Genomic DNA, 23,244 nt, shown 5'->3' with positions numbered 1-23,244 from the left:
CCAGCTAATCTGAGCAGAGTCAGGCCGAGCATAGACAAGTAATACACAATAAAACTGATAGGAAAAAATATCACCTGATTTTTAAATCACAAAATATAGGTATTGGTAAACAGTGTTGGTCAAGTTACTTGAAAAAAGTAATCAGTAATTAATTACTGATTACTTCCCCAAAAAAGTAATCCCGTTACTTTACTGATTACTTATTTTCAAAAGTAATTAATTACTTAGTTACTTAGTTACTTTTTAAAAACATGATTTACAACCTGAATAGGTGATAAAGCAATAGATCTTTCAGCCCAATTCTACTTTTTCTACATAATCCATCATACAAAATGTAATCAAATGGAAAAGTCTCTTTTTAAAACTTGTTTTGTTAGTTTTAATCTTTTAACTTTATGCATGAAGCAAAATTTTAATTATATGCACCATTCTCTGACTTGAAGAAATTAGTTTAACATTTAAACCTATTTTCTGCACATTCCAGCACATAAATATATATATATATATATATATATATATATTTTTTTTTTTTTTTTTTTTTTTGAAATTTATTTATTTTTTTGTGTTTACACTCACTCTTTCAGATGCAAGTAAAACACAGCAGAGAATAAATAAAGTCAAAGACTAGCGGTCCTTTTGCTCTATTTTCACCTGTAAAGCAGGAGTAGAGTAGGCGGAGGTTTATCCTGGTGCAGGTGTGCCGCAGCGGTCAGTGGAAGGATACCGCAGTTTCTCTGTGAGTTTGTCATTACGTCGTAGCTACTCGGAGCTTGCTTGGAAGTTTAGGGGGTTTTTTCGCTGTAAAAAGAAGTTTTCTTCCCACGCACAGCGGACACTAATGTTTTTGTCACTTTTTATGGAATCAAACTCAAAGTAAGGTCAGTACTTCCACGCTTTAAACGCTGCACGCTCATACTCTCTCCCGCACTCGATATATTATCCATTGTTGATCTGCACACAGCTGTTGTCATGAACATCACACTCGCTTACGTCACTGTCATGAGACATTCTCGCAAGAAAATCACGGTTTTAGTAACGCAGTAACGCAGCGTTCCTACGGGAAAGTAACGGTAATCTAATTACCGTTTTTGCAATAGTAATCCCTTACTTTACTCGTTACTTGAAAAAAGTAATCGGATTACAGTAACGCGTTACAAGTAACGCGTTACTGCCCATCTCTGTTGGTAAAGCTCTAGCTATCAGTTAATTTAAGTTTGTTTATTACGAAGAAATTATGATGCATTTTAGCTAACAGTGTAAATTTGAGCTGAATAGTTGAAACTGTTTTAACACCCAACCAGACCAACCATAGCCAGACCAAAGGAATTTAGTTTACTTGTTTGGTTCAGATGAAATATTACCTTGTCTGATTTGCTATAAATGATAAACACCACAAAATAAATGATAATAATATGTCCACCCATACATGGTTTGCACATTCTTGTAAAGCGTTAGGTGGCTACTTTTATTCATAGCATTGCACAATATATACACAATTACTCTGGTTTTGTTTTGCAAGCATGATTCAGCAGCAAGAAATCAACCTAAAGACGACAGCTCCTCTCATAGTCCAACTCTGGGGTTTCAAACTGGCAGGACTCCTTTTCCCTTTGGCTGACACAGACCAGTTGTTTCAGTGTGTTGTGCAGAACCCACCCATGTTAACGTCAGACCATGTGGGCCTGCACTGACGCAACGTGACAGGGGCTTTAAGATCTGAAAATTGGCTATTAATAGAGCTGCAAGGGTTGTGTTGCTGGTGGCTGGGCAGCATGCTGCAGCTGAGAATCAAACGAGTTGAGTGCAGAGGGGGGTCACTATGTTTGTGGTGTCAGGGATTCTGTCCCACACAAAAAAATGACTTGATGATTGGGGCCCATTAACCTTAACGTAAACAGTTTTTACCTAAACACAAAATTATTTAAATGAAAGTAGTTTTTTAACTGTGTTAATTCCATTTCGTGAACTTTAGAATTGAGAGCTGTTTCATAATTTTAGTATATTGTTTACTACATTGTGTACTCTTTCTCTCTTTCAGATGTTGTTCATACCCAGGGCCCACTTGATGGAAGTCTTTATGCCCAAATCCGGAAAAAAGACTCCCTGGAGGGAGTTGTCACTGTCAATGGCCTCCCAGTCCGTGAAAACCCCTTGACTAACGAGAACCCATTGCAGCACACCAACCATCCCCTGCAAACTACTGACCACACCCTTCCTGTGGCAGGCCACACTTCCCTCCCTGCTGTCGACCATACCCTGTCTGTGAGCAGTGACTCAGGCAATTCTACCGCATCGATCAAGACTGATCGCACAGATGAGCAAAGCCAGTCTGTGCAGAGTGCTGTGAGCCACAACAATCCAACAGCAACTCACCCACCACTCAGTCCGCAAGAAAAAAGAGAGCTCGACCAACTTCTGAGTGGCCTTGAGGCACCAACTAAGCGGCAAGCCTACCTGCCTACATCTACCTGTCCAGGAGGAGGAGTACGACACTTAGTTCCTGCACAGGTGCATGTCAACGGGAGCCACACCAGGTTAGTGGGCGCTCCTTCAACAGAGGAGCGTGAGACAGATATTCTCGACGACGAGCTGCCTAATAGTCAAGAGGGCAACAGTGTGGACAGTTTGGGCACCATCTCATCCCTTGAGGGCCAAGCAACACCAGCTGACTTGTACTACCAATCACAGACTCCTGTCAGTGGCCAGAACGACGAGCCGTACCTTGATAGAAGCGAGATGCCGGTGCATGGAGTACGAACTCCTACAGCGATGCAAGAGAGATCCGTGGACTCACCATCGCCACAGGGGGGTTACAACAATTATCAAAATGGAGGAGGGATGTATCGTTCACAGTCCTTTGGGAACCCACCTGCCAGCAGCCCTGAGACCACCCCAAAACTTATGCCCAGGGCCCCTGAGAGGAGCACCAGTAGCCGGGATGCTGTACAACGAGGTCTCAGTGCCTGGCATCAGCATAGCCTACCAGACGATCCATTTGGTCCTCCTCTTCAGTCAACCCATAGCTTGCCCCACTTTCCCACCTCAGCTTCACAGCGTGACATTGAGCAGTCAATCGAGGCACTAAATATGCTGATGCTTGACCTAGACCCAATCAACTCTCACATGTCTAAGTCCCACAGTGCGCCCCCTGGTGAGAACAGCCTCAATTCATCCCAGGTGCCATTCTCCCAGACCCTGGCCAGGCCATCATACCAAGCAGACTCTGCTATCCATGGCTACAACAGCTCTGGATCAATTGGCGATGGCATTCATCAGCCCCATCGCTCATCTGGGAGAGTCAGCCAGAGCCCAGTTATGGAGTCTCCAGTGCATTCTCCCCAGAGGCCCAATGCTGGCTACCAACACCAAAATATCACCCCAACACACACTCCTGAGCCCTACCTCCATACTCGCCATGCACCCCTTCATTACACCACTGATTCTAATTTCAATCAGCAGACCCCAGTGAAGCCCATGAACTCCCACCCAAGCAGTGGCACTTCACACTCCCCAGAACTGCAGGGCTCGTCTCCGTATCCAGGCTATAGTGCCTCATCTTCACCCCTTCCTACTGTAACTCCACAGCCCAAGGACACATCTTCTTCATCGTTGCCCAGAGAACAAGATGCAGAGGAGGAGACGCTAAACTTGGAAGGCCTGGTAGCACACCGTATTGCAGGTAAGGCTTCAAGATATTGTCTGGAGTTATTGTATGAATAAGGAAGGGACAGAGTGAGTGGTACTGGACTTGTAACTGTTGCAGGATATTATGCTGTTCTTTGTTTTTTTGTGCATAAATTAATTCATTTACAGTTGATTATCTATTATGTCTATTATGGATTAGCTTCAAAGTTTCCAAGTTTTTTAAGGTTTAAAAAAGAATATGTGAAATAGTTTTTTGCTATTCTTGTTTTCAAGGAAAAAAATTGCACAAACACACATATGTCAGCATTTGTGGGTTGTTGGACTGATGGTGGCATGTTGTAGCCCCTAAAGGGGACTCAAAGAGCAGGTTAATACAGTCAGTAGCGATGCTCTGTTTTGGAGGTTCAGGGAACATTATGGATGATTTGCCTGAAATTAATGAGCAAATAAATAAGCATAAATATGTAAAGCAGATTTGTAGCATATGATATAGCCTAAAACACTTTTGATATTCTGAAAATGATATTCAACAAAACGTATATATCCAAAATGGCTAACACAATTTACGCATTATCTTGAAGTCTCTGTAATCTTAAGAACCAAGTAGAATACAAGCGGTGCAGTTTCTATAACCGATCCATTACAGGGTGTTGTATTAGAGGAATAAGCCTTACTCATAAAGTTAGCTTCTCTGACTCAGAGAGCTGTGCAGAGCTGCTGAGAGTGGAAATGAGGTGAGAGTAATAATAGCCAGGCATTCAGAGATCCCAGCTTCCATGCATTGTCGGCATGCACGATTTTCTTTGAAATGATTTGGAAGCTCTAAAGTGCCTCCCAGTGGAACAAAAATGTAAGTTCCTTTTTAGCTAGGGGCTTGCATGTCATCTCATTTGGAGAATACTTTTATTTATCCATTTCTGCTCTGATTTTTCTTTTCCTTTTCCATTCAACCCATCTCTTCACTGTATGGAAACCCTACCCACCACTGCTTCTTCCTCTGCACTCACTCTCCTCCTCCTCCTCTACCTTCACCTGCTGCCTCCCTTCCACCACTTGACATCCCTCCCCGGAAACAGAGTACAACGCTCGTATTCGGGGCATCAGTGAAAGCATGACACCACAACAATCTGACCGCCATCGCTCCTATTCCTTCTCTGGTTTGTCCACTTTACCCCACCTTTAAATTCTGTCTTTGTTTCATTTTATTTGTCTTGCATTTCTAGAAACTTTCTCTACTTCCTCATCATTTTCCCAATTATTTGTCCTTTCCCACTGCTTTCGTATTACTTGCAGCCATGTTTTTAAACATTGAGAATCTTTCTCACTGGCTCTGCCTCTCTTAAAGAGGGAATGATGCTGCCCTTTTATATTGATAGGATGCTTTCTCTTTAGCTGATACATCTTTGAACAAATATCCCGGGACTACACAAGCAACATAAAAAGATGTTAAAAAAAAGGCATAATGATTTGATGAGTCCTCATACTCAAATATTTTGGGGGATACAGGAGTTCGTTCCAGAGGGATGACCCCAGAAGTGACACAGGAGACAGGCAGGCGTCGGACCACGAGTGAGGGACAGTACCAGAGCGGCCATGATAGTACGTCAGCAGTTCATTCACCAGACTTTGCCAACAATCTTGCTCTCAACCCAGGAGGAAGACCCAGAGAGGTACAGCACTTGATTTTATGGTTAAGCCATGAGCACATGATTTTGTCACTAATTTTGTCCCCACTGAAAATCATGATGAATCCAAGAGGTTGACTGTTGTAGGATTTTCAAGACCAATACCAGCATCAGCTGATTTAAAAATCTGATACTCTAATATGTAAATATGTATTCTTTTAGACAAGGAAAATGAACCCTTTACTTGATATTTGTTATGTGTAGTTATTCTTTTACCCTCTGCCTGACTCTGCACTGGTCAGCAGGCTGTGCACTGCCCAAAGGGAAGTTGCAGAGTGCCCTCTGGTGGACAACCTATCCAATGTCAACACATGTTACATAGTTGACAGATGTCTCTGCTCTCTCTCCTATTTGCTTTTTAAATTCTATTGTGCCATTAGAAATGTTGGTTCTGATAGATCAGCAAGTAGCTATTATTAGCCGATAAGTTCATATTTGCACTGAAGTAGTTTCATTTTATGCACGAAGGGGCTATAGCGACATATAGCGACATGTTTTTAATTGGACTGGTGCAGGAGGAAGCAAACAGTCATGCTTCATGCCCACCTTTGGGCCTATCCTGGTATTATGGAAGAGAGTCCTAAACAATTTCCCCTTCAGCATGAGGTGAGCTACAGTAAAACATCGAGCTCTCGACTGTTTATTGTTCATAAAAGTTCTGACTTCAGACCTACCCCAAACAAGCAACAAACTAGCAGTGACTGCTGATTTGGATTTTAACTTTCTGTTCTGTTTCTCTTATCTGCTGAAAAATGTGCTTGAACTTCAAACTCTGCTTGCTCTGAGTGAGACAGAGAAACTTACGCATGCTTTTATATCAAGCAGAGCTGACTGATGTGATGTTCTGCTATCTCATCAACCCAAAACGTTTGTAAAGTACCCACAGCTGACCGCGAACACTGCAGAAGAGGAATAACACAGTACACTGATGTTCCTGCACTTTCCATATTTTAATTTCTTTTACTTGTTTTTAAATATCTTCGTGGTCTTGCTCTGTTTTATGTGTCCCATATGCTCACGGTGTAGGAACTTGTACAACCCCTCAGGCACTCCGGTGCATGTCTGCTAGTCAATCTAAAGTTCTGGGCAAAAACCATTAAAGAGAGGCAGGTTTTAGCTTTCATGTCTTTTTGATTGATCCATTATAGTTTGATTTTTCTCTTTGTTTTATTTCTTTTTAGCTTATTAATTACTCTGTCATGATATTGTGTCTTGACTCTAATCAAGTCAAGCTGCATTGATTTTTCTGTAGACTAATTATACTTTTCTTTTATACTTCCTGACATACCTCCATATCTGTGTGCCTTGATCATCTCTTTCAGGGTGCAATGCACAGCTACCGAGATACGTTTCAGGACAATGAAACAGACAGGTTTGCCAACAGTTCCACCTTTGGAGGTGGTGGAGGTGAGAATTTATTCCATATTCCATATTCTCCATCTCCTAGTCATAGCCACAACACACATAGGCTCACTCTGCCTAAGACATTAGATAGAAATTGTTGGTCTGAATCTAAATTACATTTGTTTGTTAATTAAAAAATGCACAAGGAAAACACTGAATTGTGAACAGAGGCTGAAGTTTAAATTAAGTAATTTTGTTTTCATTATATATAAATGAAACAAATACACAGCAAAGAACAAACTCCAAATAAAATCGAAGAAAAAAAAAGATAAACAACCAAACTACAGTAAATAAAGGCTTTAAATGATTTTGCAATGGAAACAGCTCAGTAGCAAATAAAACTGAGTCTCTTCTCACAGTCATGAGCCCTCCAACTACTCAGACGCCCTCCTGTCTTCTGTAAGGCTGCACACTTCATCTTAGCCTGCGGACACAATGGTTTTCCCTCTTCATCCCAGGCTTCATAGTCCATCTCCTGCCCATCCACCCAGATCCAGTCCTTAGATAAGAAGCGCAAACCAATCCAAACATGTTTAGTGGTGTGATATTTATTCAGCTCTTTCTGAATGAGCAGCATCTCAGTTTCTGATGCCACACTGGCCAGGTCATCATGGTGCTCCCTGCACTACTCCAGAGCTTCCTCCCAACTCTTTTCCTCTTCCACCACTACTGCGCTGTAGCAGAAGACAGGGTTGATCTTGTCTGCATGTGCATCACGCCATTTTTTGTTATCAAAAAGTCCATAGTCTTCATTGGGTCGGTTTTCAGGTTGACCCTGTTTCCAGCAAAGCTCAGTCTCCTCTCATTACTGACCGGGGCCAAGTCTGTGTATCTCTGCTGACAGTAACTTAAAGCTTTATCCCAAGGCATTTTCTCCTCAATGTAAACATACTTGCTAGAAGTTCCAGAAAAACTCAGGAGGAGCAGGGTCCAGACGAAGACCTGATCCATCATTGTTTTGTTTCAAAGAGTGTTGTGAGCTGTGAATACCCAAAGTGTTATGCACTGTCAAAGCTATGAGATGTTTGACAGAAATGATTTGCATAGGCGGGCTCTGTCATTCGCTCAACCCACCAGTATTGTCGAGGGAGACGAGAGAACAAAGTTTCAAGGAAAGAAACTATAAAAGTCTTTCTTAAACACTCATTATTATTTCTGTTCTGTGCACTCCTCGTCCAACATTGGTCTTCTAGAAATGTAATTTTGGACTCTATATTTTTAATTAAATTCAACAGCTATTTGATTTCTTTAAATTTCTGTCATCAATGCACTTCAAATATATCAAAGAAAGACACAGACATGAAGCCTGAGGCTTTTGGGAAAGAGCAACTAATAAGGGTTGCGTGACTTCACAGCCGACAAACAAATCAAAAGAAGGATTTTCCATGTTGTTAGTGATTTCTTTCAAATGCAAATGTAGAGGTCAAGAGAAGAAACTCAGTGAGGGCTGAAAGAAACAATCTTTATTACTTCTGCTTTTTATCTTTCTATCTTTCCATCCTTTTGCTTTTTGTCATTTTATTCTTTGGCCATGTTGGTGCAATTAAATATAAAGTAATGTGGACTTAGGTGTATTTTATAATCTTTGAGGTTAGGGATAACATAGGATATATTTGAGCTATTAACATTAAATTATAATCCGTTCAACAACACTGAAAAAGAGATGCCGTTTTATCCGTCCTTTTCACTGCCTCCATCAAACCAGGTGTGTTTTTATAGTCAAAACAATCAAACTTACAAGTCGTCTTACCAACCACCACCCCCAAAATATATGTATTCAATTCAGTTATAGCGCTGACCTCCGTGTTCAGACAGTCTGTGTGATACTGATATTTGGGAACCCCAGAGTCCTCTCTCCTGTCATTAGTCCTGAACTCACAAGTGTTCTAATAAGAAGGTGTTCTTTTGCACAAACATTCATATTTGCCCACCTTTACCCTTTACCATGCCACTTCATTTGAATTAATAAATTAAGCATGTTACAAGGTGCTTGCTGGCCTCTTATTTGGGAAACATTGGAAAATATGTGTGGTGATTTCTGTGTCTCACACCTACTCACCTTGCATTATCACAGCTCCATCTTTACATTTTTACCTCGTCATTGTTTGAGTAGCAGAATGCTCTGGTGTGGTGATGCTCATGCTAAATGTGTGCAAATTTATTTCCATAACACATTCACATTTCTTTTCATATTTACATCGAGGTTAGCATAAATACAAATTCCAAAGAAGCAAATAATTTGACATATACACGTGATAAAGATTTCCAAAGTTTACACATGAATAGAAATATAAATACAAATATGGAAAGATAGTTTTTAATTAAGTAGCACATTTCATTACATTTAAATTTAAAGTGTATGACACAGAAGATAAAAATACAAAAACCTGTGTGGGTTTGCAGTGCCTTAAGGCAGTGACAGCAAAGTCTGTTTTTGAACATATGCACAGATTTAACTTCTGTCAGTCAGCAGACACCACAGTAACTGAAATCACCCTCAGCACACTTCTAATTCAATGACAGCCTTCACCTTCAGCCAGGGGTGTCAAACTCAAATACACAGTGGGCCAAAATTCAAAACTGGAATAAGGTCGCGGGCTAACATTAATATTTATTGAAAAAAAAAAAATCTTCCTCCAGATTTAAGAATGAATCTCTTCTTATGGAGTTTTGCAGAAAAACTGAATATGGAACAAGCAAAGCTTAATACTAAACAATATATATATTAGCTGTATAATACCAGTAGGCCAGCTCTGATAGTAATTTGGTATGGCTTTGCGGGCCAAATATAATAGCGCGGGCCAGAGTTTAACACCTATGAGCCTTCAAGTGTTACATATCCGTACATCCACCATCTGATGAATTTCCATGTTGCATCACACTTTTGCAAAAGGGAAAACCTCTGTGCTTTCATTCCTTATATTAGTCAGGGTACATTATTACATATTCTCATATGTCATCACTAATGAGAAAGTTTTGCAAATACAATATTTTTAAGAATCTTTTGACTCTCTTTCTTTCTCGTAGCTCGCTCTCCTCCAGATTTGAGCAAGACTCCTGTGTCACCGCTGGGATTGAAGCCTCATCAGCAGGGTGGAGCAGGTCAGTTTATCGGCATCAAATATCCTCGTCTTCATTTAGAACTGACGGTATATATACTACAGATGATGTGTACAAAATGATATTCAGTTCATGCTACAACATTCAGGTTTTCAGTATTTGCATACAAAGAATTTGAATCTGCCAAATCATAATTAGATTTGACTAAAAGCACTTTAGCCATCGAGTGATAATTATACAGAAGCGTACAGTGCACAGAATCCCTGCACTATGTCATACTGTAGCTGAGTAGAAGGTTGCTTTAATACTTTGCTGCCCTCTAGTGTGTAGAATTGTTCCTGCAAATGCTTCGACGCTAACAGTTCTTGCTCTGAGCTCAAGTGCATCTCTCTTCTCTCCTCCTCTTCCACACACCCTCTCTTCTTCTGTTGGTGTCTGCTTCTTTTTTCTTCTTGTGGTCAGACTTTCATTCTAATACTGGAGAACAAGGTAAGTTTACTTTTTGTGGCACCACCAAACCCATATTTGATATTTCTGTGCTCGACTATACATGAATTTGTCTTTGTTTTATGATGATTGATGTTTGATTAATTTCCTGTTTCTGTCAGTTTCGCCTTTTCCAAGCTTCTGATGCCTGTTAACTGATTTGTCTTGTTTCGTTCAGGGCATCCAACTGTTGCGTGATGCACCAAAAACCGATCTGACCATACACATGTATGTGTGTGTCTGTTTTAACACGCAGATAATCGAGGTTTTGGCGACTCCAGGGTACAACCCTTGAATGCTCCTCTCTCCTCCAGCAGTCCCATCCACAGCACTGATGGGTGAGTCTTCTGTGTCACTTATTTTTCTTGGATAAAAATTTTAGCCTGTACATGTTTTTTATACATGTTAAGCAAATGTTACTTTTCTTTTTTTTTCATACTCATATCCAGGATGTCATTTACGGAGTATGATGCTGACAGGTTAACCCAACTCCAACTTAGCTGGATCAAAATTTTCTGAAGAACCTTTGTGATTGAGGTTAAAATAAAATGATTTCGCAACTGGAGCGTGAAAAGCTCAAATTTTAAATTAAAATAAAAGTTTCCGGTTCTAATACATTGACACACATCGGGACATACTGCTGTGAAAGTACTTCATTTCATGCATATAGATAGCTTGGAGACCCAAATTAGGTATTCAGGTTAACTGAGCAAGCACTTGGCGACAGTGGGGAGGAAGAACTCCCTTTTAAAAGGAAGAGAGCTTTGACAGAACCAGGCTCAGGGAGGGGCCAGACAAGTTATAGAGTGTGTGAGGACACAGAGGAAAGAAATGAGAGCATAGAGACATGAGGACAAAACAGAAAAGATAGAAAAGAGAAGAAAAAAATGTATATACATATAAACAAGAGAGGTGAGTGAAAAAGAAGTGCTTAGTGCATCATGGAGGGTCCTAGCATCTACTTCTAAATACTCTAGGAACCACAAGTAAACCAGCAGTCTGAGTGCTCTGTTAGCATAATAACATAACGAAAAGTATTTAAGACATGACAGAGCCTGAATATTCAAGACTTAGCTGGTAAGGATTTACACTGAGAAATTCTGCATCACTTCCTGTGTACAATATCTTTCATTGGAGAACAATCACCAGTCACATTTCATGTGGCCTGTATATGATGTATCGCAGCATTATCCCAGCAGTGATAGAAATAAAACCAGTACCTCAAACTGAATTTCTGTTATTACTGCACCCACCTGCAGTACAATCACAGCTCACTAGGGGGCTCCAGCTCACACTTTGGGAATCACTGGACTAAAGCAATGGTGTCATCATTCAGTATGATGCTGTAGAGAAGTGAAAGTGATGCTGAGAATAGATTAGCAGCCAAAGATCCAAGAAAGCAAGCATATAAGTGATTACAGATCTTTCTCGTTGAACTTACGGATTAGCATCATCATACACTGGCGAGCAGTTGAACAAAAGTCCAATAGCCTTATTAATTTAGTATCAAAGACTGCACAGGTGAAGTCACTCTGTTTTCTTTCTATATTTAATCCACATAAACAGCTAAATAGAGTCAAAATTGCAGAATCAATTCAAAATGGCAATCAGTATATAATAACTAATAACTATCCACACAGATACAAACAAAAATGAATGTATATTCAATGCCACTATTTAACAAAAACCCAAACCCCACCCCCGAAACTAATACAATATGTCCATGTTTAGGATCATTTTAGAGGGCGACGAACCAACCAAAAGACCTAATAATGCTTTTAAAATAATAATAATAATAACATTATACAGTGAGGTAATTTTCATTGAGGTTACTTAGATATGAGCTGCCGATATCATCCACAAGATGTATTTTACGAACTGGAATAAGTGCTGAAATGTCAACATCAAGTCAGCTTGAGCATCCTTATCACATTTAATGTTCGGTGTAAGGATCAGGTAAAAAAATACAATAACATACCTTTTCTTACTTTTATGATTGTAGAAGAAGAACTAGTTCTTCAGATGGCATCCCGCACAGCCCCGCCTCTATTCACCCCCACAGACCTGCTTCCCCAGACGGATCTCAGGTCAACATTATGGGCGTCCACACAGTCCCCGGCAGCCCTAACACCCTCCACCGCACAGTGGCCACCAACACTCCTCCGAGCCCTGCACTTCAGAGACGCCTGGGTCAAGCCAGCCCCTTGCTGGGCAGGCACCCACCTCCATCTGGTGTTCCTTCAAGTCCTCTGATTGGCCGAAACCCTAAAACAGCAGCTGCCGGTGTGCCACCTAGCCCACTGATGGGGCGCCGCACGGCAACGAGTGGACACAGTACGCCTGATGAGCTGGGCGCTGCCTCTCGCCAGGGGGGCATCCATCAGCCTGCCACGCCTGCTTTCCCAGTCTCCCCACAGCTACCAGAAAAGCGACACATGTCCAGTGGAGATGCAGACAGAATGGAGAACAAGAACCTGATGCCAACACCGATCAGTGTTAGCAGCACGCCTAACCTGTCTGGGACACACACTCTCCCAGACGTCTCCAAGTCTATATACGGTAAAAGGGGACGTTTTTTTTTTTAATACCTTTCATGAACCTCATGGGCTAAATATCACTGATTTTCTTCACCTAATTTCATTCAAACAGACGGTTATCCTGACATCAAGATGAATGTCAAGTTTGTCCAGGACACCTCCAAGTACTGGTACAAACCAGACATCTCCAGAGAGCAAGGTGAGACTCAGGAACTTCAACCAACTTCAGCTGCTCATCCTCTCGTCATTGCTTTTCTTTTCATTCTCCTCATCTTCTTCTTTTAGCCATCAGTTTGCTGAAGGACAGGGAGCCTGGGGCTTTCGTCATAAGGGACAGCCACTCTTTCAGAGGGGCCTATGGTCTGGCCATGAAGGTGGCCTGCCCACCGCCAACTGTCCAGCAGAACAAAAAAGGTAAAGGCTTCCCACACTCTGCTCTTGGCTTGCTTGTGAAACATCTGCCTTCTCCAACAGCTGGATCAGCTGAGTATGTCTTTCTTTTATAGTTGGTGACATGACTAACGAGCTAGTGCGGCACTTCCTGATTGAGACGAACCCCAAAGGTGTCCGCCTGAAGGGCTGTCCCAATGAACCCTATTTTGGTAAGTTTCTGCTGGTGTTTTTTTTTTCTGTTTGCAACATCAAAATCACAGGTTGAAATTTAATTTAATATCAGACTGATCCAGTCTGACAGAGAGACCATTGCTTTCTGTTTGTAGGCTGTCTTTCTGCTTTGGTGTACCAACACTCAATGACCCCACTGGCTTTGCCATGCAAACTGATGATCCCCACCAAAGGTAACTCTTGTTTTTTAACTCTACTTTCTTAGTTTCTTTAACATTTTATGGAACGGGAATCCACTCAGACTTTTAGTACAAACCAAATTATTGATAGGTACTTCCATGTTTTTGATAAAAATGTCAATTTGTAAAATTTGTAAATTGTAACACTTTACAATTTATTTGCTGCAAGTAATTGTATTCAGATGCAAAAATATAACATCTACTCTATTCGGTCTCTCCAGACCCAAATGAAGAGGCACTAGAACTCACCACACCAACTGATCCAGTTGTTGAACTTCTTAAGCAGGGAGCGGGTAAGTGTCACTGAAGTCTACCAGAAGAAAAAAGGGATAAATTATGATTCTACAAAACTCTTTGTGAAAAGTAGAGATGCACCAATTGCAATTTTCTTGGCCTGTTCCAATTTCCAATTTTTTAGTTCTTTTTTTTAAGTGTGATGTGCCAATACCAATTTTTTTGAATTCTGGTTTCTTTCTTAAAACTAAAAATGACAACAAAATCACATTTTCTTCAATGCAATATTCTAAATTATATAGCAATAATATAAATTTTTAAACTTCCAAAATTTTCCCCCAAAACTACAGTAAGTTACCGGGTATTGTCTCACAGAAGTAACGGAAAATAACCCACTGGAAAGAGATGCAGATAATTAAAATGACTTCCTGTATATCTACTTTTACCTGACATATTTCAGCTTACCAAATAAAACCAGTTGCAAGAGATTCATACAGCAAAACAGTTACATTTTCTGATATGTTTATAAATTCAACAGCCAACATGAAATCAACACCTTTTCCTTTTCACTTCTGTCATAAATTTTTTTTGGTAACTGCTTTTATTCCACGGGCATACTGAGGTTCATACTAAGGCTACTAGCATATGGCTTGCAGCGGACTCTGGATAGCTTTAGCTTTAGCCACTTTGCTTTTGTGTGCTTCCCTAAAATATCTATATTCAACTGGATGATGGTGATTTTATGTGGGATTAGATTTGTTGCTACAAATGTTTTAGTGCCGGTTAATGTGGTTTACTTTAAAATTTGTCACTTTACTCACAATGAGGAGTTTAACATCCAGCATTCGGATGTCAGCGTGTGCTGTTCTTTTGCAGATATGTTGCGCATGCATGACAAAGACCAGTTTATAATCAGATATATGTGAAACTGTTTGGCCAGTCACCAGTTGTGGCTAATGGAATCAGGCCTGTTCTGGACCCTGAATGGACAGTTTGTGCATTTCAAGAAAAAGAAAAAAACTTTTTTGGTGTTTTTTTTTTTTTAGAAACATCATTTCACTTGCTTACACAACCCTGTCATCCTTACTTTACAGTCCAGAAGGTTCCCGAGGAAGCCCATGGTAAATACTGGTTTGCACTGCTCTGCTTCATCATGAAATTTTACTGAATATGAGTGTGCTCTTTCCCAGAGGGTTTCAGTCACTGTTAACAAATTTTACAACTAAATAAAACTTGAAATTCATGCATGTTATATTGCAGGTCAACGGACTGTAGAAGCATTTGATACAATATTATACTTCCACATTATATAAAAATATGCATTGCATGATAACTTGTGTCATAACATTATTCACTGTATGCATTTTTAATTATCCTCACTACAGCTTCCATCACTTTAAGACAAACTGCATGCACACTGGGTTTTTTTTTTGTTTTGTTTTTTCGTAGGATCTTCTCTTATGTAGCAGTGTTTTTCCATTGTTTACCTCTAGCGTGCAATGTTCTCTACATCAACTCTGTGGACATGGAATCGCTCACTGGGCCTCAGGCAATTGCCAAGGCAATTAGTCAGACGCTGTCAACCAACCCTCTGCCCGCTGCCACCACCGTCCACTTTAAAGTGTCCACACAGGGCATCACACTCACCGACAGTCAGAGAAAGTGAGTAAGCACGTTCAGGAGTAACTCTAATATTAACAATGGTCTTAACAATGATCTGTTATATCTGTTATATGTGCAGCTGAGATACAGTACATAATGAGTGAAAGAGAATAAAGACTAAAAATATTAGTATGATAGTCCCTAACGAAAAGAAATGTTTACTGCAAAAGTAATTTTGCACCCTCTAGTGGTAGCCAGTAAACCAGTAATCACATGACAGCATTTTTCTGCAAACACCAAGAGATACCCTGTACAATGTTTCATTCAAGCACGGTCCTTTAATGTAATGTTGTTTTATATTCATTCATTCATTCATTTTTACTGCAGGCTTTTCTTTAGAAGACATTATCCAATAAACACGGTAACCTACTGTGACATTGATCCCCAGGACAGAAAGTAAGACTTTCCTTTAATGTACTAAACCTCATATATATATATATATATATATATATATATATATATATATATATATATATATATATATATATATGTGTGTGTGTGTGTGTATATGTGTGTGTGTATATATGTATATATATATATATACACACACACATATATATAATACACATAATATACAATTATATTAAGTAATTGTGTACTTAATTACTTAATTCAAAATCATATTTTTTATTGTATTTTGTATTTGAATTTTTTTTTCTTTAGATGGGGCAAAGAAGGAGGCGGCTCAGTGAGGTAAGTTTGCATGCTTTAAAGATAAATGTGTATAGTTATTTGTGTACTGAACGTCATAAACAACTGAATTCATTTCACTAACCACTTAAAAAAATATTGTTTGGTTTCCTTTTCCAGATGTCCAATAGCTACAGTATTTAACCTTATCTGACAAAAAGGTTGAGACACATCAAACTTTAAATTTAACAGAAAATTTTAAGACAAACTCAACATATCCAAGGGTGAAACTGAGAAATTTGATTGTTTACTGAAAAATAGATGACATCATTGGTTTAATGCAATCAAAATGTCTCAGAAAAGCATCAGCTCTTCTTTTAACACACCTAGCAAGCATTTAGCAACTGAGGATATCAACTGCCAAAGTTTTAAAAGCAAAATGTTTTTTGATGCTTGCTCCAGCATGAATGTGAAGTTGTTCAAGGTCACCTATATTATATTTGGACCTGTTGATAGACGCTGTCACTGAAACACACTGGAATATTTTTGTTATGAAAAGTATTCATGTTTGTTTGTTTTTAACTTTGGCACAGTACTTTTGGATTTGGCATTGTCTTGCTTGCTTATCAACAAACCAGTTGTAACAAGTAGACTGTCAAACTGCTTGCTGACTAACTAATGACTTGTGAGTTAGTCAGTTAGTAAGTTATTTGCCTTTCTTTAAGTATAATATATGTTTTTCTTGCTTTCAGGCTTTTTGGATTTGTGGCAAGGAAACAAGGAAGCACAACAGACAATGTCAGCCACCTGTTTGCTGAGCTGGACCCAGATCAGCCCGCCTCCGCCATCGTCGGCTTTGTCTCTAAAATGATGAAGCGATGAAACCCTTAACGTTCAAATGGCAGTGGCTGTTTTGCAATCTTCCCTCATTGTTGGTGTCCTCTTTGCCAGGGCTGGATGGAGTCCTTTCTTTCTGTTTTATGTTGGGTTTTTGTTTTCCTTCTCTGTTTTTTCCTCTCTGCCTTGCTGGTTTGTTTTGATCTAATTGAAGTAGTCTCTGTTTGAAGGCTTTGGTGTGGATCGAAACTGGAGCTAGAGGATGTGTGATGCGGAGCTATGCATGTGACAAACATGGAAGCCATTGGAGGGAGAAGATTTATCGACAGGATAACCTGTGCTTGAAGAACTTAGCTAAAGACTAAAAGAAAAATGCAAAGTCTAGTCAGGGAACATATAAGGAAGTGGATGTTTCAGGGTTTTTCTGTTGTTCTTGTCGATTGATTTACCAAAGGTAGCTGCAATACAAGTGCGAGAATGATGTAGCTGTTAAGCCATTATTATTTCCTCCTTTTAAAAGATGAAACATTGAAAAAAAAGAAATCTGTTTTCTTGAACTCATCTTCAGGAGTAAAAAAAAAATGTTGGCCTTGATGGCTTTTAGCAAAACTGTCTGAAGACATTATGCATGTTAGCTTGATCTTTAAGCTTGACTCTTCTACCTTCCACAAAAGTCATTGTGAAATCCTTAGAGTGGCCATTTCCAGGTCTGTTATGTGTCGGAAAGGGCTCTGCAGTGAAACGACTGATCTAAACTGCACATAACAGACCAGACTTAAAAAAAAAAAAAAAAAAGAAAAGGGGAGGGAAAAAAAGGACAATAAAACAATGCCACGCTAAGGTCACCGAACTTTGTGTCAGTGCAGCCACTTTTGCATCACCTCAGCATCCAGTCCGAGCCTGATTTCTCTCTCTAAAAACACTAAAAACCTTGCTTCTTGGATTATCCACCTGATATCGGCAAGCTCGTAATTGCATGCCAGACAGAGAGATTGTTTTATCTAGAAGGTGGAGCCGCTGATTCGGGCCAAGACTCTTTCCTCCCAGAGTCACACAGACTTCCTCATCACCAACTGCTTGCAGTAGTGGACCTGTTGATAGACGCTGCCACTGAAACACACTGGAAATCACCAGGGACTGGCCCAATGACCTGGACCTATGCACTGTTCTTTATGCATGTTGTTGTCCCAAAATGCACCCCCCCCCCCATAGTGACATCCAACATCACTGAAATCATTCTATGCCATGTGCTTAAAACTAAAAACCTTTAGACGAGTACTGACGTCGTATGACTTGTCAAAGACTGCATGAAATAGAAACTTTTTTTGTACTCTTCTCAGAGTCCTAAAAACAAACAAAAAAAGGAAGTAGAACAACCCACTGTTGAAGTAGTCACATGATGGTGAGATGCTATGTTTTTACCTTTGTTTTCATTTAGTTTTCAGTCCATTTGGGCCAGGGTTACCTTTCACTGTATCAAGGACAGTTTTATGTTCCACGGTGTTGTCAAAATTTACATCTGGATACCATTTAGTGTTAAAAACAAAGAAAAAAAACACATGAGAAGTTTCCACACTGTGCGCAATGCCTGCTTGTTGAACACACGCTCAATCATTCACAATAAGCTAAGGAAAAAAAATTGATATTGATATAAATGTACATAGATACTACTTTGAAAGGTGACATAGCGAAAAAAAGTATTTATTTTTGTTGCTTTGGTCCCTCATGATTACTCATATATACATATATTGTACAGTCTAGATAAAGAAGATTACCTAATGGGGTGAGAAAAAAAAAAGATATATACTTATTTTGGCTAATGATTTCAAAGTCTGGCGATTTTGAAATGCGTTTGAATATATGGTGTACATTACTTTGTACATGTATATGTTTGTTTTCACCTTGTCATGTATTACTCTTTTTTTCTGCCTCTGTTTTTTTTCTTCTTCTTCCCAAACGAGGTGAGGCGCGAAGGAGACAGGTCTGAAATGTGTAGACAGAAACATCTGAGTGTGTTTCCTTACATTTGGAAGGCAAACATATCGAAGCTGTTACATTTAAATGTGTGAGAAAAAAAGGAGGAGGCCAACCTCGAATGCAATATGAAAACAGCTTTTATGCATCCGTGACAGTTACAGTTATAATTTTGCCAAAGATTCATACGTCTATGCTAACTCGCTGCATGCTGCTTCTCAGTTTCCATTTTTTTTGTGTTTCATTCATTTTTCAGTCTAGCTCAGCTTGAGCAGCCAGGTTATTATGGGATGTTCGATATTAAATAATTGCAAGACAGCAAGACATTGAGATGTCTTGCAATGACAAAAGTATTTTGGGGGCGGGCAGGCGTTTGTTGTCTCCAAAATATATTTGCTTAAGATTGAAAAGTCCCACTGTGTCCATCTCAAAGAACAATGAAGTTCTGTTCAATTACCAAAACATTAAATTTCAAATAGACGTCAGTGCTGGAGGTAGATAAAGTCAGACATGTCTCATCGTGATGCTAAAGCTCTGCACTTGCAGAGTTGTCAGACCTCCAAAGGTGTCCCCCCGCCCCTCCCACCCCACCCTTTGAGAGTCATTGATTTATTTATTCTTATTTATTCTTTCATTTCCTTACAAATTTCCATGTTTCATTGTCACAGCTTTGCAGTTTTTACAGCGTTAATGATTTTAGGAATGTACGGTGGCGCTTTATTGAAAGCAAAGAGGTACAGTGCACTTAAATCAATGTCATTTGAAAAGAAAAACTGAAGAATTAAATGTTGAAATACAATTAAAAAAAATCTAAACTATATTGTACCTGTTGGCTTTGAGTCAAGAGTTACCTTGTTGTTTCATTGAAATAAAAAAAAAGATTCTGTGACCCCTTGTACAGATGAGACTTGTATGTTGTATGAATGTTCTACTATGGATGTGCAAAAGGGTCTCAGATTTTGTTTACGCTTATCATTTACATTATGCTGTCATGGCTTACCTGTTCCTAAGGAAAAAAAATGAAATAAAAACATTAAAGCAATACAGATACATTACGTTAAAGGCATGTGGGTGTTGTTTTTTTTTACTGCGCTTTTTAATACATGGGTTCAGACACAAACTTCTTAGTCTGACCCTCAACCAGAACCAGTTTGATTAGAAAGACCCTGGCATGGAAAAATTACCTGGAGGGATCATCTGGGCTGATTTGACATTCATGAAGGCCAAGCTTGGAGCCTCATTTGATGTTGCTTAGTGGGAATGTATCTTAAATGCATGGGGCTTGGCTCGGCCTTAACAAACCGTACGGGTCTGTTCTCCTGTGGACCCACCACTCACCATAGCGGTCTGGTACTTTCTGAATTTGGCGGTAGTCAAAGGCAATTCAATCTGTACCTGTTTAAACTGGATTTAGGGACACAGGACTGTCAGGTGAGGGGGTTCACAGGAGTGAGTTTATTTTTAGCCCCCCCAGCTGCACATAGAGTTTGTCCATAGTGGGCAAGATAATGTTTTTCCTGCACCTTTAGGTCCCTTACGAACTGAGTGCCATCACAGATTATGCACCTTTTTGGGTCAAGAGAGGCTGGTGGTGTGGTGGATCAGGTGATGAAGGAAGATGCCAGACAGGTCTAGAATGCCCAAACATTTAATCAGTGGTTCCCTGAATCCTCAGAGACCCTGATCTAATCTCTGTTACTGGTTATACGTATATATTGTTGGTGCTATCGTGGTGGCAACCCTCAAACTAAATTGTAGACACCAGAAGTGACACAGCTGTCAGGCTGAAGGATGAGTCCAATCAAACTTGGTTGTCTTGTGGGAGTCAGGTGTGGATGAGATATGTCCCTTAAAGGCCCTGGATGTTGTGAAGTGTCTTGGTTGACAAGCTTCTGTGGAAGTCAGGGACAGTGACCTTGGATTAACAAACTGGGGAGATGAGCCGTCTATTTTTTGTTTAAAATATGAACACATGAATGAGGGTTTACCAACACCAGCTTTGGAATCGGTGTCACCACAGACTCCTTCCTTCAGCATGTGTAGGAAACTGCATTGTGAACAAAACTTGGAGTATAATCCAATTAAAATGTTTTAATCTACTTTTTAAACATGTTTACTATTAATTTGACAAAGTTGAAGCTGCACCACTCTAACAAGATAGAAATGAAAGAAATACATGTACATATATGTAAATATACATTCACACAAACAAATACACAAACAAAAAGCTTAAGATAACCCAATCAAAACTAGATCAGTAGCAAAAAAAAAAAAAACGAGTCTCTGGAGAAATAAGTTGAATTTAAGGTAAAGCTGTTAACATTTTATTGTTATTGTTTGAGAATTGACACAGAATGGTAAAACACAACCAAACTATGGTGGCCACAATAAATAAGTGGTTATTGAAATTAATTATAGAAAGTTTAGTGCCACTGAACTACTGGTGTGACATACCGGAGTCTGAATATTTATTATTTTTGTCTTTTAATATTTAAATGTGTTCAAGAAAGTACAGAAAAGGTGAAATTATGAACAAAATCTGGAAAATATTTCATATTATTTTTATGTTTTTTTAATTTTTGTTTTTCATGCTTTTCTCAATGAAACAAAAATCATAATAGATAGTGTTTGTAAAATAATGAAATGCTGACTTTGTCACACAATAGAAATGAGACAATTACACATCAATTAGGGAAAATACAAAGACAGAGATGAGAAAAATAACCAAAATGTATTAAACACAGCAAATAAATTGTGATTTAAATGTATTTTATGAAGTAAAGTAGCTCAGTAGCAAATAAAATGTAGTTTCTCCTCACACTTATGAGCCTCCCAAACACCCTTAGTCCCTCTTTTCACCTGTAAGGCACCATACTTAATCTTAGTACTCGGGCACAGTGGCTTTCCCCTTTGACTCCAGGCCTCGTAATCCATCATCTGTCTGTCTACCCACAGCCAGTCCTCAAATAAGAAGCGCAAGCCAATCCAGACGACTTCTTTTGTGTTATGTTTGCTCAGCTCTTTCTGGATGAGCAGCATCTCGGTCTCAGATGCCACACTGGCCAGGTCCTCGTGGTGCTCCCTGCAGTACTCCAGAGCTTCCTCCCAAGTCTTTTCCTGCTTCACCACTATTGCTCTGTAGCAGAAAAAGGGTCTTGTTTTACCTGGATATGCATCATGCCACCTGCCGTTTTTGTTTATAAAACCACTGTTTTCATTATTTTGGTTGTGAGGTTGACCTGTATTCCAGAAAATCCAGGTCAACGCTCCACCTCCTGACCACAGCCATTTGTCTTTGTCTGAGAGGTTCCTTTCCAGTCCAAACCAGACACCGTCATTGACACTGGGAAAGAGCTCCATCAGTTTGTCATTATCCTGTTTATTACTAACCGGGGCCAAGTCTGTGTAGTTCTGCCGACAGTAACTCAAACTTTCATCCCAAGTCTTTTCCTCGTTCACACAAACATACTTGCAAAAACTCTTAGATAAGCTCAGCAGGAGCAGGATCCAGAAGAAGACCTGAACCATTGATGTGTCGTTTCAAGGAGTCTTTTTTTTTTAAACTCAATTTTTATTATAATTTACAACATTGCAACTTGTACTTGTCAATGTTCACAAGTAGGACAGTTACAGGAACCGCAATGCAGAAATGTAGATTAAAATAAGAACTGCAATTAGAAAGCACAAAACAAAACTGGGAAGCAAAACAAAACCCAAGCAAGCAAACAAACAAACAGACAACAACAAAAACAAAAAGAAAAGAAAACTAAAACAAAAACAAAAACTTTGTGTAATATTAAATAACATGTGACAAATCTAGCCATAAATGAACAAAACGAAACAGACCTATGCTAAATTATTGAAACAGTAAAGCATGTATGGGTCGCCAACGCTTAGTAAACAATTCTCTCTGAATCCGCAGAGCATGTTATTTCCTCCATCTGGTAAATTTCTCTTACTTTATCAATCCACATATTATATGAAGGTGGGTCAAGATTCAGCCATTTAATAGTAATACACTTTAGTGCTGCTGTAAGCAAGATTCTTAAGAGGTACTTTTTATTGTTTCCCGCAAAAGCATTTGGTAATACTCCTAAAATGGCTAACTGTTGGTATTTTGTTAATGGTTGCTGGAAAACTGTATTGAGAACTTTAAATATGTCATTCCTTCAAAAACTTCTTAGCTGCAGAAATCTAAAAAAGTCAGAAGAAGGAAGCCAAAACTGACCTCTCAACTGTTCAAATGAGCTCAGGTGCCCATTCCTCACAACATGACAAAGTTTTGCA

At 39.4% G+C, this 23,244-nt stretch overlaps 2 protein-coding genes and 1 pseudogene across 9 annotated transcripts in view; 1 reads left to right on the top strand and 2 right to left on the bottom strand.

Moving 5' to 3' along the window:
* The window catches only part of tns1a (tensin 1a), a 120,449-nt gene extending 100,430 nt beyond the window's left edge, over positions 1–20,019 (top strand). For 3 of the 7 annotated variants that reach the window (XM_087836020.1, XM_087836018.1, XM_087836022.1), the window contains 18 exons: positions 2,039–3,679; positions 4,722–4,802; positions 5,152–5,315; positions 6,653–6,737; positions 9,762–9,836; positions 10,257–10,283; positions 10,537–10,618; positions 12,283–12,839; positions 12,930–13,016; positions 13,103–13,231; positions 13,324–13,419; positions 13,537–13,614; positions 13,842–13,913; positions 14,901–14,975; positions 15,348–15,516; positions 15,844–15,912; positions 16,180–16,209; positions 16,899–20,019. In XM_087836020.1, the coding sequence (XP_087692146.1) occupies positions 2,039–3,679; positions 4,722–4,802; positions 5,152–5,315; positions 6,653–6,737; positions 9,762–9,836; positions 10,257–10,283; positions 10,537–10,618; positions 12,283–12,839; positions 12,930–13,016; positions 13,103–13,231; positions 13,324–13,419; positions 13,537–13,614; positions 13,842–13,913; positions 14,901–14,975; positions 15,348–15,516; positions 15,844–15,912; positions 16,180–16,209; positions 16,899–17,028 (3,647 nt within the window). In that variant the 3' untranslated portion in view covers positions 17,029–20,019. The remainder of the gene's footprint in view (positions 1–2,038; positions 3,680–4,721; positions 4,803–5,151; positions 5,316–6,652; positions 6,738–9,761; positions 9,837–10,256; positions 10,284–10,536; positions 10,619–12,282; positions 12,840–12,929; positions 13,017–13,102; positions 13,232–13,323; positions 13,420–13,536; positions 13,615–13,841; positions 13,914–14,900; positions 14,976–15,347; positions 15,517–15,843; positions 15,913–16,179; positions 16,210–16,898) is intronic. The other 4 variants (XM_035911818.2, XM_035911816.2, XM_087836021.1 and 1 more) reach the window with 3 other exon arrangements.
* Positions 7,060–7,685, bottom strand: LOC148096108 (rheacalcin-1-like; annotated as a pseudogene).
* A 1,725-nt stretch (positions 20,020–21,744) lies between the features above and the next one.
* On the bottom strand, positions 21,745–22,485 carry LOC148096107 (macrophage mannose receptor 1-like). 2 transcript variants are annotated; one of them, XM_087836337.1, is made up of 2 exons: positions 21,952–22,485; positions 21,745–21,858 (listed from the first exon to the last, which is right to left on the bottom strand). In XM_087836337.1, exons 1-2 carry the CDS (start codon positions 22,483–22,485, stop codon positions 21,745–21,747), a joined length of 648 nt encoding a protein of 215 aa, XP_087692463.1. The 2 variants fall into 2 exon arrangements, with proteins under 2 accessions (XP_087692463.1, XP_087692462.1); XM_087836336.1 differs by having other exon boundaries at positions 21,745–22,485.
* Positions 22,486–23,244: the final 759 nt, after the last annotated feature.

Source organism: Neolamprologus brichardi, chromosome 23 (genome assembly GCF_056152115.1).
Source record: "Neolamprologus brichardi isolate AB-2024 chromosome 23, ASM5615211v1, whole genome shotgun sequence".
NCBI classification, from domain to species: domain Eukaryota; kingdom Metazoa; phylum Chordata; class Actinopteri; order Cichliformes; family Cichlidae; genus Neolamprologus; species Neolamprologus brichardi.
The sequence above is the reverse complement of the archived record's forward strand: the minus strand, read 5'-3'. Positions and strand labels throughout refer to the sequence as shown.